Source organism: Salmo salar, chromosome 03 (genome assembly GCF_965601325.2).
Source record: "Salmo salar chromosome 03, fSalSal1, whole genome shotgun sequence".
Lineage (NCBI taxonomy): Eukaryota > Metazoa > Chordata > Actinopteri > Salmoniformes > Salmonidae > Salmo > Salmo salar.
The window spans coordinates 19,055,490-19,073,205 of NC_138293.1; the positions used below are offsets into that span (position 1 = coordinate 19,055,490).

A 17,716-nucleotide genomic window follows, 5' to 3' on the forward strand; every position below is an offset into this window, starting at 1 on the left:
GGCAGGATCATGCTGTGGGGATGTTTTCAGAGTCAGGGAATGGGAGACTAGTCAGGATTGAGGGAAAGATGAACAGAGCAAAGTACAGAGAGATCCTTGATAAAAACCTGCTCCAGACTGCTCAGGAACTCATACTGCATCCAGCAGGACAATGACCCTAAGCACACAGCCAAGACAATGCAGGAGTGGCTTCGGGACAAGTCTCTGAATGTCCTTGAGTGGCCCAGCCAGATCCCAGACTTGAACCCGATCAAACATCTCTGGAGAGACCTGATAATAGCTGTGCAGTGACGTTCCCCATCCAACCTGACAGAGCTTGAGAGGATCTGCAGAGAAAAGTGGAAGAAACTCCGCAAATACAGGTGTGCCATGCTTGTAGCGTCATACCCAAGAAGACTCAAGGCTGTATTCGCTGCCAAAGGTGCTTCAACAAAGTACTGAGTAAAGGGTCTGAATACTTATGTAAATGTGATTTCATTTTTTATGTATTTGCAAAGATTTCTAAAAACCTGTTTTTGCTTTGTCATTATGGAGTATTGTGTGTAGATTGATGAGAGGAAATAAACGATTTAATACATTTTAGAATAAGGCTGTAACGTAACAAAAATGTGGAAAATGTCAAGGGGTCTGATTACTTTCTGAATGAACTGTACACACACACAAATGCACACAAAGACACACAAACACTTGTGCACGCACAGAGAGAGAGAGAGAGAGAGAGAGAGAGGAGAGAGAGAGAGCAGACAGACAGACAGACAGACAGACAGACAGACAGACAGACAGACAGACAGACAGACAGACAGACAGACAGACAGACAGACAGACAGACAGACAGACAGACAGACAGACAGACAGACAGACAGACAGACAGACAGACAGACAGACAGACAGACAGACAGACACAGAAGCGTCAAAGACCTTGAAAGCTATTTGCCAACCCAGTGGTGCTATCAGGTACAGTCTGCTGTCCTTCAGGTAGTGTTGTCCATGGACTACAGTCAAGGCCATTGTACACACACACACTTCCATAGATTTCCTAGAGACATCTAGTGTAACAGGTTATACATGTAACAGAAACAGGAAGGCGGTGTCTTGGCTGCACCTGCCAATCATTCATCGCCAATGCTTTATTGCTTCATCTCCCATCCCGTGGCTTGTGTGGAGCACCATATAAATAGCTGCCTCAGACCTAAGGATGCCACAAGAACAGTCTCCAGAACCTCTACTGTCAGCTAGCTGTGTTCTCTCTGCTAGGGAGTACACTGAACCTGACCATTAGACCTCTCTAAGGCAGCTTGTGATCTTTTCTCTGCACTGGCATTTGCCACTAGCCTTTTGGAGCATCTTTAGCAACCATGATCATCACCATATCTTTAATTTGGGCAGTGGTGATTGGTTTTTGCTGCTGTCTGTGGCTTGCTCTGGGGATCCGCAAGAGGTTAGCAGAGACACATGCATTGTATAGTAAAATGCCTTTACAAGTAAAATGTTAAAAGATAAGAAATCAAATGTGGAATGTAGACAATGACATCATGTAATGGAACTCATTGTAATAATAATAATGTACGGATTTGGGAGATGTGGAATGTGGGTTATGTAGTTCTATTTCTTTTAAGAAAACTAATGAGCTGCTGACTTTTAATTATTTTCTTTCTTGGAGGTTTTATTTGTGTCATCTGTCATTGCTCTTAAAACTCAGATTGCTTTAAAGTTTTGTTCACTTTGGCAGGTTCTTCATTTGTTTTGGAGACTTTAGTGTTGTTCACATTTCAAAAAACCCGGAGATAATTCAACATCTTTGACGTGTGGTACTTTAAAACCAGATGGTTATGTATAACTAGTATTGTTATTCTTAGATTGCTGCGGTGTCATTGGGTTTCACTCTGCTGGATATGATTCATTACTTTCAACTTTGTTTGAATTGACCTTGTAGTTTGAATACATCTTGTTTTAGCACACACTTATTTATGCATTACTATGTTGTTGTTTGGGTTACTTTGTTGTTGTTTAAGTCAAGTGTTTTAACATCTCTTACTGTATGTCTAAACATCACCTTTGTGTTTCATATGTACAGCTATCTCTGTTGGCTTGCTTGGGCATTGCTTTCTCGTTGTTAATATGTTACATGAGTGTTGTTGCTCTTCCAGACAACCAGGTGAGCCTCCGGTGGAGAATGGTTTGATCCCGTACCTCGGCTGTGCCCTCCAGTTTGGAGCCAACCCCCTGGAGTTTCTCCGGAGCCGACAGAAGAAATATGGCCACATCTTCACTTGCAAGATCGCTGGAAAATACTTTCACTTCCTGTGCGACCCTTTCTCCTACCATGCCGTCATCCGCCAAGGCAGGCATCTGGACTGGAAGAAGTTCCACTTCTCTACCTCGGTCAAGGTAAGGACAAACCTACCTATGAATTGTTGTTCAACTAAACATTTGGTGATAATGAGTTCATATATCTATGTCTGTCAATCCAGACTTTCAAGATTATTAATTTAAACCTCTCTCCTTCTACCCCCAGGCGTTCGGCCATGACAGCATGGACCCCAGACACGGCTACACCACAGAGAACCTCCACCAGACTTTCTTGAAGACCCTGCAGGGCGAAGCCCTCCCCTCGCTCATCGAGACCATGATGGAGAACCTACAGTCGGTCATGCTGCAATCCGACACCCTCAGCCCCAGCAAGGACCGCTGGGACGTGGACGGCATCTTTGCCTTCTGCTACAAGGTCATGTTCGAGTCAGGCTACCTGACGCTCTTCGGCAAAGATCTGGGAAACAACAAGAATGCTGCGCGCCAGGAGGCCCAGAAGGCGTTGGTGCTTAACGCTCTAGAGAACTTCAAGGAGTTTGACAAGATCTTCCCAGCTCTGGTGGCCGGCTTGCCCATCCACGTGTTCAAGAGCGCCCACTCTGCCAGGGAGAACCTGGCTAAGACCATGCTGGCCGAGAACTTAAGCAAACGGCAGAACATATCAGACCTGATCTCATTGCGCATGCTTCTAAACGACACGCTGTCCACCTTCAATGACCTGAGCAAGGCCCGTACCCATGTGGCACTGCTGTGGGCCTCGCAGGCCAACACACTGCCTGCTACTTTCTGGAGCCTGCTTTACATGATCAGGTATGTAGGGCTTAGTCTCATTCCCATCCTTAATGTCTCTTCTATAGACTTGTGTCATACGTTTGGCCAAGCTCACTCCATGTGAGACTAGTCAGGCCAGACTAGGTAGGCCAGAAAGTGTTACAAAGAGTTTAGTCTGTTAACCCAGAAGTATAATCTTGCGTAATGAGGGCAACTGCGTGAGTAACTTCTGTGTTCATACGTGTTGAACACCTTCACCGGCTTCACCCAATCCTGATGCATCCAAATAACAAGTTACAACAACAACAAAAAGCGGAACTAATGCTCCTCGGATCTCACGCATCCCATTCAGTCCTGGCAGATTCTCTCTGTCTACACGCACATTCTGCCCTCCGGAGATTGGAAAGAGTTTAATAACTGAAAAGAACATTTAGTCCCAAAGAGAACACACAGAACGGTGCACACAGACACAGGCAATGTAGTACAGTACAGATAGCTGTTAGAACAAGCTGTCTGTTTGAACAAGCTATCTGTTTGGACAAGCTATCTTGTTCTAACAGCTGAATATAGATGCTGTGCTTATTGTGGTGGAGTTAAGGCCAGAGTAATGTCTTTTGTAACAGTCCTGTACAGTACATCGGCATCTCAACAATGCTCTGACTGCGGCTTAGCACTGGCTCACAGTAACTCTTCGATAACAGAGGTGTCAAGAACCACTTATTAAATGCAGTTGGAGAAACATAGCATTCCCTTTATGTCATAGAGCTACATAGAATGACCATATCCTCCTCTACCAAAGTGCACATTGAGAATATTGTGATTGATCAATCTGTGTAGTCTGAACTTGATGGTTTTATTGACCCTATCTTGTCTTGTGTCTTCAGGAGTCCAGAGGCTATGAAGGCAGCCAATGAGGAGGTGAAGAAGATTCTGGAGAGTTCAGGTCAGCGTGTCGACCACAGCAAACCACAACTCACTCTCTCCCGGGAGGACCTGGACAACATGCCTGTAATAGGTAAGGGAAAGTTGCAATACACCTGGTGAAATAAAGCCAAAATTATTTAATAAATATTGTAACTAAATCATGTTTGATACCAAAGTCTATCTGTCCATTCAATATGTGATTATCAAAAGTAATGTCTTCTTGCCCTACAGACAGCATCATTAAGGAGGCCATGCGTCTGTCAAGTGCGTCAATGAACGTCCGAGTGGCTAAAGAGGACTTCCTGCTTCACCTTGACAACCAGGAGTCGTACCACATCCGCAAGGATGACGTCATCGCCCTCTACCCCCAGATGCTCCACTTTGACCCCGAAATTTACGACGACCCCTTGGTGAGTGATGCTCAGGCTCTTTCTGTTAAAGGTGAAGGGGGTCTAGTATGAAGGCCTCTTAACTAGGGCCAGTTTTACTTGATTTTTCTAATACTCCTCTACCTGTCAATCCACAGACCTACAAATACGACAGATATCTGGATGACTGTGGCCAAGAGAAGACGACATTCTACAGGGAGGGGCGCAAACTGCGGTACTACTACATGCCTTTCGGCTCTGGGGTGACCAAGTGCCCCGGGCGCTTCTTCGCAGTGCACGAGATCAAGCAGTTCCTAGCGCTGGTGCTCTCCTACTTCGACATGGAGCTCCTAGACTCAGCCGTTAAAGTGCCTCCTCTCGACCAGTCACGTGCAGGTCTGGGGATCCTGCAGCCCACCTATGATATTGACTTTAGATATAAACTGAAAACTCAGTAAGACAGACTCCACTGATCTACTTTCTCCATAATGTGAATTGTAAATATTGTATATTTAAGAATTTAAGCCACAATGATCCCACTGGGCACACACTGGTTGAATCAACATTGTTTCCACATCATTTCAATGAAATTACGTGGAACCAATGTGGAATAGATGTTGAATTGACGTCCGTACTCAGTGGGATTTAAATACGCTGCGATGTATTGTTATAATGTATTTTTTAAGTTGATACAGAGTGGTTTTTGCTAGCCTCAGTAAGGTAGTATTGGCGAAAAGGCCATTTTAGGAAGAGTCCCGTTTCAAAAGTGACTTTGATGGAACTCCATATAAATGTTATCAGTAATATTTACTGAATCTTCCACGTAAGCATCATTACTGTATCACTATTGCCGACCGCAATCTTTGAACTGTGAAATCACTCAACATTTCAGTTGTGCTTCTGTTTGTGACCTTCACAATCAGTAGTTGGTAATTGCCCCCCATTTACTGTGCTGTTGAATGACTCTAACTGCTCTGATTGAGTAGTGTAATGTACATTCTAGTTCCGTTGAAGTATTCCCTATGCTGGGGTAAAATGATTTTATTATCTGTATTAATATTTACTGTGATATACCGTACAAAACAAGTATAAAAATGCATGTGATGTTTACTTTACAAAACCAGTATAAATGCAATACATTTCTACAATGGTGTATTGTGCCATTCATTTCTTCATTTACCATTCAGTCATTACTTTGATCACTACTCATGCAAACATACACAAAGAAAAGCCACACTCATGCTATAGGTCATTCAATAAACCTCAAATAAGGTCTCTCTCTTCTCTCTCTCTCTCTCTCTCTCTCTCTCGTGCTTGCTCTCTCTGATACATTGGAAGGTGATGTAGTACAACAAGGTGCTGGTGTCTGATTCAGAGGGGTTGGGTTAAATGCGGAAGACACATTTCAGTTGAATGCATTCAGTTGTACAACTGACTAGGTATCCCCCTTTCCTTTCCCATCTCAGGTCCATAAGTGCTCCATAAGGGTCCATAAGCCACAGGGGTCTGACAATCTGGATGGAAAATTACTGAGGATAATAGCAGACGATATTGCCACTCCTATTTGTCACATCTTCAATTTAAGCCTACTAGATAGAAAGTGTGTGCCCTCAGGCCTGGAGGGAAGCTAAAGTCATTCCGCTACTGTAACGCTTTCGTTTTGAGAAGTAGCGGAATCAGGCGCAGGAGACAGGGATGAGAGCAAACAAACGTGTTTACTAAAAAAACCACAATCAAAACTTCTCCCACAGCAAAATAACAGAGTTTGGAGAAACACCTCCAACAACCACTAAACATGAACAATCACGGACAAGACAGAAAGGGAAGCCAGAGGGTTAAATAAGGAACATAATCAGGGAATGGAAAACAGGTGTGTATAATTAAGACAAAACAAAACGAACAGGGAAACATAGATCGGTGGTGACTAGTAAGCCGGTGACGTCGACCGCCGAACGCCGCCCGAACAAGGAGAGGGGCCGACTTCGGCGGAAGTCGTGACAGTACCCCCCCCCCCTTGACGCGCGGCTCCAGCAGTGCGCCGACACTGGCCTCGGGGACGACCCGGAGGACGGGGCGCAGGGCGATCCGGGTGGAAGCGGTGAAACTACTGAATTAACGATGGGTCCAGGATGTCCTCCGCCGGTACCCAGCATCGCTCCTCCGGGCCGTACCCCTCCCACTCCACGAGGTACTGAAGGCCCCTCGCCCGACGTCTGGAGTCCATAATGGCTCGTACTGTGTACGCCGGGGCGCCCTCGATGTCCAGAGGGGGCGGAGGAACATCCCGCACCTCAGACTGCTGGAGCGGACCAGCCACCACCGGCCTGAGAAGAGACACATGGAACGAGGGGTTAATATGATAATCGGGGGGAGTTGTAACCTATAACAAACCTCATTCAGTCTCCTCAGGACTTTGAATGGCCCCACAAACCGCGGACCCAGATTCTGGCAGGGCAGGTGAAGGGGCAGGTTTCGGGTCAAGAGCCAGACCCGATCCCCCGGTGCATAAACCGGGGCCTCACTGCGGTGGCTGTCGGCACTCGCCTTTTACCGCTTGATGGCTCGTTGTAGTCGTACATGGGCAGCGTTCCATGTCTCCTCCGAGTGCCGAAACCATTCATCCACCGCAGGAGCCTCGATCTGGCTCTGATGCCATGGTGCCAGGACCAGCTGATAACCCAGCACACACTGAAAAGGGGTAAGATTAGTAGAAGAGTGGCGGAGGGAGTTTTGGGCCATCTCCGCCCAGGGGATAAACGACTTCCACTCCCCCGGCCGGTCCTGGCAATAGGACCGCAGAAACCTACCCACCTCTTGGTTGACTCTTTCCACCTGCCTGTTGCTCTCGGGGTGGAAACCTGAGGTAAGGCTGACCGAGACCCCCAGGCGTTCCATAAACGCCCTCCAGACTCTAGACGTAAATTGGGGACCCCGATCAGACACTATGTCCTCAGGCACCCCGTAGTGCCGGAATACATGGGTGAACAGGGCCTCCGCAGTTTGTAGGGCCGTAGGGAGACCGGGCAAAGGAAGGAAACGGCAGGACTTAGAAAACCGATCCACAAGGACCAGGATCGTGGTGTTACCCCATGACGGGGGAAGATCCGTCACGAAATCCACCGATAGGTGTGACCACGGTCGTTGCGGAACGGGAAGGGGTTGTAATTTCCCTCTGGGCAGATGTCTAGGTGCCTTGCACTGTGCACATACCGAACAGGAGGAGACATAAACCCTCACGTCCTTGGCTAACGTGGGCCACCAGTACTTCCCCGCGAGGCATCGCACCGTCCAACCGATACCAGGATGACCAGAGGAGAGTAATGTGTGGGCCCAACAGATCAAACGATCGCGGACATCAAACGGAACATACACACGCCCAACAGGACACTGGAGGGGAGTGGGTTCTGCACGTGACGCCCGTTCGATGTCCGCGTCCACCTCCCATACCACCGGTGCCACCAGGCAAGAAGCTGGAATTATGGGAGTGGGCTCCGTGGACTGCTCCTCTGTATCATACAGCCGGGACAGTGCGTCTGCCTTCACGTTCTGGGAACCTGGTTCACCTTGCCTGGCAAGGGTTCAGTCTCCTCGCTGCCCGAATGTACTCCAGATTTCGGTGGTCAGTCCAAATGAGGAAAGGGTGTCTAGCCCCCTCAAGCCTATGTCTCCACGCCTTCAGAGCCCCGACAACAGCCAACAACTCCCTATCCCCCACATCATAGTTTCACTCCGCCGGACTGAGTTTCTTCGAAAAGAAAGCACAGGGGCGGAGTTTTGGTGGCTTACCCGAGCGCTGAGATAGCACAGGCCCTATTCCAGCCTCGGACGCGTCCACCTCAACTATGAACGCTAAGGAGGGATCAGGATGCGCTAGCACTGGAGCCGTGGTAAACAGGGCCTTCAGGTGACCAAAAGCCCTGTCTGCCTCAGCCGACCACTGCAGTCGCACCGGTCCCCCCTTCAGCAAGGAGGTAATGGGAGCCGCCACCTGCCCAAAACCCCGGATAAACCTCCGGTAGTAGTTGGCAAACCCTAAAAACCGCTGCACCTCCTTTACCATGGTTGGAGTCGGCCAATTACGCATGGCTGAAATGTGGTCATTCTCCATCTCCACCCCTGACGCGGAAAAACGGTACCCTAGGAAGGAGACGGACTGTTGAAAGAACAGACATTTCTCCGCCTTGACGTAAAGGTCATGCTCCAACAGTCGACCAAGCACCATGCGTACAAGGGACACATGCTCGGCGCGGGTAGTGGAGTATATTAGAATGTCATCTATATACACCACTACACCCCGCCCGTGCAGGTCCCAGAAGATCTCATCCACAAAGGATTGGAAGACGGATGGAGCATTCATTAACCCATACGGCATGACGAGGTACTCATAGTGCCCAGAAGTGGTGCTAAATGCCGTCTTCCACTCATCCCCTCCCCGGATACGCACCAGGTTGTACGCGCTCCTGAGGTCCAATTTTGTGAAGAAGCGCGCCCCGTGCAATGACTCTGTCATACTAGCAATGAGAGGCAGCGGGTAACTGTATTTTACCGTAATCTGGTTCAAACCTCGATAGTCAATGCACGGGCGTAAACCTCCATCCTTCTTCTTCACAAAAAAGAAACTCAAGGAGGCAGGTGAAGTGGAGGGCCGAATGTATCCTTGTCCCAGAGATTCTGTGACATATGTCTCCATAGCCACCGTCTCCTCCTGTGACAGAGGATACACGTGACTCCTGGGAAGTGCAGCGCCCACCCGGAGATTTATCGCACAATCCCCCGGTCGATGGGGTGGTAATTGAGTCGCCTTTTTTTTTACAGAAGGCGATTGCCAAATCGGCATATTCGGGGGGAATGTGCATGGTGGAAACCTGGTTTGGACTTTCCACCGTAGTGGCACCTAAGGACACACCTACACACCTCCCTGAACACTGACAGGACCATCCCTTGAGAGCCCTGTTGCCACGAACTAGTAGGATCATGAGAAGCCCACCAGGGAAGACCCAACACAACGGGAAACGCAGGAGAGTCAATCAGAAAGAGACTAATTCTCTCCTCATGACTTCCCTGCGTTACCATAGCAATGGGAGCTGTGACCTCCCTAATTAGCCCTGACCCCAAAGGACGACTATCTAGGGCATGTACAGGGAAGGGAACATCAACGGGAACAATAGGAATCCCTAATCTATGGGCCAAGGAACGATCAATAAAGTTCCCAGCTGCGCCTGAATCTACTAGCGCCTTATGCTGGGAATGCGAGGAAAACCCTGGAAATCCTATAGATAACCATGTGAGCAACAGGGGGGTCTGGGTGAGTCGTGTGCCTACTCACCTGAGATGAACCACCAGTGTTCCGCCTGCCACCTCGACTTCCTGGAGAACCTCCCCAGCACCGACCAGCAGTGTGCCCTCTGCGGCCACAGCTAATGCAGGGAATGGTCCCCCCTCCGGTCCCCCTCATCGCAGCCCCTCCCAACTCCATAGGTGTTGGATCTAAGGGGCTGGGGGATGGAACTAACGGACCCCGATCCGAATGTCCGCGGGAGGCCAACAGGTTATCCAGCCGGGTAGATAAATCTACCAGCTGGTCCAGGTTGAGGGTGGTGTCCCTGCAGGCTAGCTCCCTACGAATGTCCTCTCGCAAACTACACCTGTAGTGGTCGATCAGGGCCCGCTCATTCCATCCCGCGCCCGCCGCCAGAGTTCTAAAGTCCAGCGCAAACTCCTGAGCGCTCCTCATCCCCTGTCTTAAATGAAACAAGCGCTCCCCTGCCGCTCTCCCTTCAGGTGGATGATCAAATACTACCCGAAAGCAGCAGGAGAAGTCCTCGTAGTCATCCAGAGTCGGGCCTCCCTTCCGCAGATGGCGTTGGCCCACTCCAGGGCTTTACCAGTCAGACAGGAGATGAGGGCGCTCACTCTCTCGCGTCCCAAAGGGGCCAGCTGGACAGCTGCCAGGTAGAGCTCCAGCTGGAGTAGGAACCCCTGGCACCCGGCAGCTGTTCCGTCATACGCTCCTGGGAGTGAGAGCCGAATCCCACTGGATACTGATGACGGATGGGTGGGCATGGGTGTAGGTAGAGGTAGAGGTGCGGATGGTGGTGGTGTGGCTGGGTCGAAGGGAAATCCTCTTCTCTCCCATCTCTCCATGGTCTGCAGCACGCAATCCATGGCTGTCCCGAGACTCTGTAACATATTCGCGTGCTGCTGGACACGCTCCTCTACTGGGAGAGGAGGGCTGGCTGCTCCTGCTGACTCCATTAAAATGGTCCGTGATTCTGTAACGCTTTCGTTTGGAGAAGTAGCGGAGTCAGGCGCAGGACACAGGGATAAGTGCAAACAAACGTGTTAACTAAAAAAAAAAAAAAATCAAAACTTCTCCCACAGCAAAATAACAGGGTTGGGAGAAACACCTCCAACAACCACTAAACATGAACAATCACGGACAAGACAGAAAGGGAAGCCAGAGGGTTACATAAGGAACATAATCAGGGAATTGAAAACAGGTGTGTATAATTAAGACAAAACAAAACTAACAGGGAAACATAGATCGGTGGTGACTAGTAAGCCGGTGACGTCGACCGCCGAATGCCGCCCGAACAAGGAGAGGGGCCGACTCCGGCGGAATTCGTGACAGCTACCCAAGAATAGTAAAGCCCCCTTAATTGGCTCAAATAGCCGACCAATCACCCTGTTACCAACCCTTAGTAAACTTCTGGAAAAAATTGTGGGCAGGATACAATGCTATTTCACAGTAAACAAATTGACGACAGACTTTCAGCACAGCACTTACAGAAATGACTGATGATTGGCTGAGAGAAACTGATGATCAAATGATTGTGGGGACTGTCTTGTTAGACTTCAGTGCAGCTTTTGACATTATCGATCATAGTCGGCTGCTGGAAAAACGTATGTGTGATGGCTTCACACCACCTGCTATAATGTGGATAAAGAGTTACTTATTCCAGGTAGAATCAGGAATTCCCCAGGGTAGCTGTTTAGACACCTTGCTTTTTTTCAATTTTTACTAACGACATGCCACTGACTTTGAGTAAAGTCAGAGTGTTTATGTATGCGGATGACTCCACACTATACACATCAGCTACTACAGTGACTGAAATGACTGCAACACTCAACAAAGAGCTGCAATTAGTTTCAGAGTGGGTGGTAAGGAATAAGTTAGCCCTAAATATTTCTAAAACTAAAAGCATAATATTTGGGACAAAACATTCACTAAACCCTAAACCTCAACTAGATCTTGTAATAAATAATGTGGAAATTGAGCAAGTTGAGATGACTAAACTGCTTGGAGTAACCCTATATTGAAAACTGCCATGGTCAAAACATATTGATACAGTAGTAGCTAAATGGGGAGTAGTCTGTCTATAATAAAGCAACACTCTGCCTTCTCAACAACACTATCAACAAGGCAGGTCCTACAGGCCCTAGTTTTGTCGCAACTTGACTACTGTTCAGTCGTGTGGTCAAGTGCTACAAAAATGGACTTAGGAAAATTGCAATTGGCTCAGAACAGGGCAGCACAGCTGTCTCTTGGATGTACACAGAGCTAATATTAATAATATGCATGTCAATCTCTCCTGGCTCAAAGTGCCCTAAAGTAACTTGTCCAGTCATCAGATCATAAAACATAGAGATTTACATAGATTTATGGATCAATGGATTCACATATTGATTTATGGATCCATATCTAGCTATCAGAGGTGGTGTCTACAACAAGGACACAGTCCCCTAGCCATAACCATCCAAGGCCAGCTGTCGTCTGTGCCATCCTGGCGGTGTATGTGTGCCAGCCGTGCAAGAGATCAACCCCAGGATGATAAGAGAACCGATAGGTACACTGTCACTGACACATTGTAACCTCGGCGGCAACCATCAGCACAGCTGTCTCGCCAACATTACAACAGGCCAACGGGTTCATTTGTGAGCTACTGTCTTTCACAGCTGGAATGTAGTTATCGAATGATTGTTCATGCCTTACTGTTGGTACAGCTGGGCTTAGCTGGCTTAATGATGACTGCAACACAATTAATACGTTTAATCCTTTTTTATCTGTTTGTTTTATTTATTATTATTTTTTATCTCATCTTGATTTGATCACATAATATATATGATGTTCTCTCTGTGGTATCCTCTATGGGATCGGTGTCCCTATATCGGGACAGTTGAACTAACGTGCGCTAATGTGACTAGCATGATGTTGTAAGTAACAGCAAACCTTCCAGGACATAGACATGTCTTATATGTGTAGAAAGCTTAAATTCTTGTTAATCTAACTGCACTGTCCAATTTACACTAGCTATTACAGTGAAAAAATACCATGCTATTGTTTGAGGAGAGTGCACAACAACAAAAAACGTTTATGACGGCAACTGGTTTGATATATTCACCTCTGAAGGTAAATAATGTACTTACATTCAGTAATCTTGCATTGATTTGTCATCCTGAGGGTCACAGAGATAAAATGTAGCATAGTTTTGTTTGATATATTCAAATGTAGGAACTGGGTTCTACAGTTTGAACCCCTGCAGTCTCTGGCTCCACACCTACCCCGCCCGGCCATCTAGATGTGTCATGTTGGTATAAAGGGATCGGGAGACCAAATTACAGTGTGCCATGTAAAGACACAGGGACAAATATCAAACAAACACGTATACAAAACACAGGGTTGAAACCCAAACAAAAGAGTGAGGAGTACCTCGAATAAATAACACTGGCGCACAATGATTATCACACGGGACGAGACCCGTAATCCTCTGTGGACTCCACAATGGCACAAAAGCCAACACAGCACAGGTACTCACACGACCAACGGACATTGGAACAATAATCGACAGCCAAATGGTGAAATAAAGGGAACATTTATACAAATACAATCAGTGGGAATGGGGACCAGGTGTGCGTAATGACACAGTTCCAGAGGGATCCGTGACAAGATGCGTGAAATTTAGTGCATAAGCTAATGATCTATCATGTATGACATTCCTGGGAGTGTGTAAACTTAAATGTTGTATTACCATATAATTTTTGTATGTACTTGAACATGTATCAATTGATCAATTTTGCACATTTGGGCAGACTTGATTCAAAATATTGTCCAGTATTGCAATGCTTCACGGGATCAATCTGAAACTTCTTTACACGCACTGCTGCCATCTAGTGGCCAAAATCTAAATTGCGCCTAAATTCCAATATTATATAATGGGCTTTGTCTTGCATTTCAAAGATGATGGGAAAAATACTAATTTGAAAACGTATGGTTATTTGTTTGTATTATCTTTTACCAGATCTAATATGTCATATTCTCTTACATTCATTCACATTTCTACAAAACATCAAAGTATTTCCTTTCAAATAGTATCAAGAATATGCATATCCTTGCACAATCGAATCCCCAAGCTGACAAGGTAAAAATCTGTCGTTCTGCCCCTGAACAAGGCAGTTTAACCCACTGTTCCTAGGCCGTCATTGAAAATAAGAATTTGTTCTTAACTGACTTGCCTAGTTAAATAAAGGTTTAAAAAAAAAAATATCTAGCCTTATTTCTTTGGAATTTGATCTGGTTATCTATAACCTGTATCCAAAAGTACATCCTTGATGCTAATGATGCTTCAGAAATTGTCACGTCCTGACCATAATAAGTAGTTATTTTCTATGGTGGAGTGGTCAGGGCGTGACAGAGGATGTTGATGTGTTTTTGTGTTCTGTTTTCTATTTCTATGTTGTAGTTCTAGTTTGTCTATTTCTATGTTGGGGTTTATTGGGTTGACCTCTATTTGGAGGCAGTTGGTCCTCGTTGCCTCTAATTGGAGGTCATATTTATTAGGGGTATTTCTTCATGTTGTTTGTGGGTGATTATCTTGTGAGTAGTGTGTAATCCTCTCTGCATCACGGTTTGTTGTTTTTGTTAGTTAAAGTATTTATGTATTGCATCACGTTTCACGGTTAAAATAAATATGTGGAACACAAATGCTGCATCTTGGTCCGCTCCTTATCACAGCCGTGACAGAAGTAAACATGTACGCTTAGACTGATGTGCCCAGGATTTAATCTCGTTTAAACTAACTGGTGATTAGATTGTACAGCAATGGGACTCAAAGGTGGGTGCTCACAAAAAAGACTGTAAACCTTGCGTGTGCCAGTTTTCGCATAAAGGTTTGTATTGATCCATTTTGAACTTGACAGGTAAGTGTGTATCTCCACACAAATCTCAGACCATGCATAGTGAGTTGTGTGGAGGAAAGGCGGAAGCCCTACACTTGGCTGGCGCGTGGGGTTTGCGCTAGTGGCAGGAGGATGGAGTCTGACAGTAAAAGCGATATGGATACTAATAGATATACAGTATATTTCCAGGCCTGAGGTTGATGAGGAGAGTAACCTCACAGAAGAAGAGGATAAGGAGAGTTAAGAAATCCGATGATGAGTTTGAATCTGATGAAGGTAGGGCTAGCCAGCTAGCTACCCCTCTCGGAGCTGGTGGGAACATGAAGGGAATTCAACATGGAGGACATTGGAGGGATCCCAACACCTGGGTGGCGGACAAAATTGAACCTGGCAAGAGTGAGGATGAATTTACCTGTAATGGCAGACAGCTGAGGTCGAACCTTGTCCCGATGATGATAAAGATGATTCTGGCCCAGTGTGAGTGAGAATTTGAGAGAATGGATGCTTGCCTTCTGGCTTATCCATATGTGGTGTCAGGATGGGTGGAGCAGGGGCGGTTCTGGAGGGGGGCCGGGGGGGCCAGTGCCCCTGTGACAACAATTTTGGACCCCCTTGTGGCCCCCCTAAATGTGGAGTATGAAATAATTTTTACATAACACATTTTTGATATCGTTCTTTTTTTACATCCGTTATTAAACAGTGGCAACGTGGAACACTAATGATTATGAACATGGTTTTGCTTGCTAAGGCCTGCAATGCAGTGAAGAAAACAATATGACAACAATAACGTCTAATGTAACTGGCCCCTCTAACAGTGGACAATGGACTAGAACCACCACTGGGGTGGAGAAGAGGTTGGGGACTGTTCGGTCAGTAAAAGTGACTCGAATTGGACTCAAGATGATTTTTATGCATGTCTTTGGTCCAGAGGGAGCGGGCGCTCCACACCACACACCTAGGGACAAGAACTGTGACTTGCTTTGCTCTCTGGAGCAAAATGGTAATAAAAAACGGAGTTGGTTTTCATTAACATTTTCATTATTTTATTTCACTTAGTCCTGCACGTTGGAGCTCGAAGCCTAAGATTTTCACTGTTCCCTGTAATCACACCTGCAACCATGTACATGTGACTATTAAACACTGAATCTCTTAATCTGAATCTGAAATGAGTTATAACTTCCATTAAGTGTTGATGAGGGTCAACTGAAATTCAAGATTCCTGGTGTCTGTGATGCCTGCCGTTTGGTGCGACGCAAACCTGGTAGAGAGCGTGGTGAAACAGAGAAGACTCTACAAAGACAAGTTAGGATGTGTCAGTTATCCCGTGAGAGCTTTTGTCCCGAACCCATTACCGTGTTTTAGGTGCCAAGCTTATGGTCATATTGCAGCAGTATGTAGAAGAGAGATTCCTAGACGTGAGAAGTGTACAGGACAGCATGAGACAAAGGAATGTGTAACTTCGTGGGAAAAGTTGTGTGTGTTAACTGTAAGGGTACCCATGGTGCTGGAGATCAGAAGTCTCCGGTGAGAGAAAGGCAGGTTGAGGTTTCCAGTGAAGAGAGTATTAGAGGAAGATGGGTCCAGGGCGAGTGAGTAGACCGAGGCCATTAGAGAGTGATAGGAATAACGTGCTTCAGTAAGGTTGGTTTCTTAGCGTTCATAGCCATGGTTATCAACTGTACTGCAGAATGGAATGTAAATCATAGAAAATATATGTTGTGGTGTCAGCTGCAGACAAGTACTTGGGTGAACAAGATTTTACTGTGGAAGAGTTACAAGGTGTGTTGAACAATCGTGTCCCATCCTCCCAGGCTGTCGGCCTGGAGTAGGATCAGATAGGGCCAAGTAGTGGAATAGTGGTGAAGTTTTAATGGCTGTAGGGTTAGTTGGTAGGGCAATTTTTCTTCCCTGTCCTTTTCCCTTCCATTTTTGTGTCACAAAGTGTAATGAATTGACACTCTAGAACAGTAGGCAGGGATAGATAAGATAAATAGATTAATAGGGAGGCTTGACCTGCATCACACAGTAGGTGGTGGTGCATGCAACTTTGAGTTGGTTGCGATTCGCCAAAACAAATTTAAATAGAGTCGCGTGGAGACGAATGGATTTGGTTCAGTCAGTTGTCTTGATGACCCCTTCCCAGCTAGCTAGTTTATGCTGGCTAAATGGCAACAACAACAGCATGGCACTAGTTAAAACTTATGAAAGATAGTGATGTTTATTTTGATGGGCGAGGGAGAAATAACTTGTAGTATTGGTCACCATGGGGATGTCACCTTGACATGACAATTATCTAAAGTAACGAGGTTGTATCGACATGCTTCACACTATTGCTTCCCACTGGGCAGCTGTTTCACATTTCGCTGGTGATAGCTAATGTGGCCAATTTGTTCCATCCCACTTAACTTGTAATATTGATAGTAACCGTCAAGATGTCACCGTGATTCAGTATACTGCTCAAAGGGGAGAGTTTGCACTGCAATCTGGCAATACAACAACACGGGGCACCGTGTGTCCTTCGTTCCTGCTTGCCGACTAAAATAGAGTACTGCTGTCCTGCAGTAAGGAGAGGGAAGTAGCTAGATAGTGTAGCTATTATCAGGACAGGGTGCCAGCTAAAGCACATTTATTCTAGTGATTTTGACCGAAAATGTACAACTATGGCATTAACATTTGCATTTTTGTAAAAAAACAAACAAAAAAATTACTCTGATAAAAACGGAATGATTCTGAACACTCTCCCAAGTCCAAACTTCGGCAGACGAGTTTCACATTTTCTCTGAAGTTTCTAGCCACAAGCATAAACTACTGTTGGTCCCCACCACAACTCTTGCTGCGGGACATACTGCACATACTTTTTGGACACTAGGCATGTCCATATAGCCTCTCCCAACAAATACAAAGCTACCATTTATCCATCTGTCATTTATTAGTCAAACATGCTAGAAAGTTTCAGTAGCCTGTTGTTCACCACCTGCTGGGATGGCGTGTTCGTTCCATGGTCACCGGTCATCCTCATCCATGTTTGTTTGGTGGTCGATCGGGGGGATCCTGAGTTGTTCAGTCTGGACAAATGTATTATTTGTTTCTGCTGTTTTTACCATTCACTAGTACTTCAAACGACCAGTCACTGAGTTGATCAATGCATATGCCCAGTGTCCAAGTAC

General features: G+C 46.3%; 1 protein-coding gene across 1 annotated transcript; it reads left to right on the plus strand.

Moving 5' to 3' along the window:
* The first annotated feature begins 1,159 nt into the window (after nucleotides 1–1,159).
* LOC106599162 (cytochrome P450 7A1) lies at nucleotides 1,160–5,521 on the plus strand. The gene is made up of 6 exons (XM_014190276.3): nucleotides 1,160–1,438; nucleotides 2,148–2,388; nucleotides 2,516–3,120; nucleotides 3,966–4,096; nucleotides 4,237–4,415; nucleotides 4,532–5,521. Exons 1-6 carry the CDS (start codon nucleotides 1,356–1,358, stop codon nucleotides 4,829–4,831), a joined length of 1,539 nt encoding a protein of 512 aa, XP_014045751.1. The 5' UTR covers nucleotides 1,160–1,355; the 3' UTR covers nucleotides 4,832–5,521.
* The last annotated feature ends 12,195 nt before the right edge of the window (nucleotides 5,522–17,716 follow it).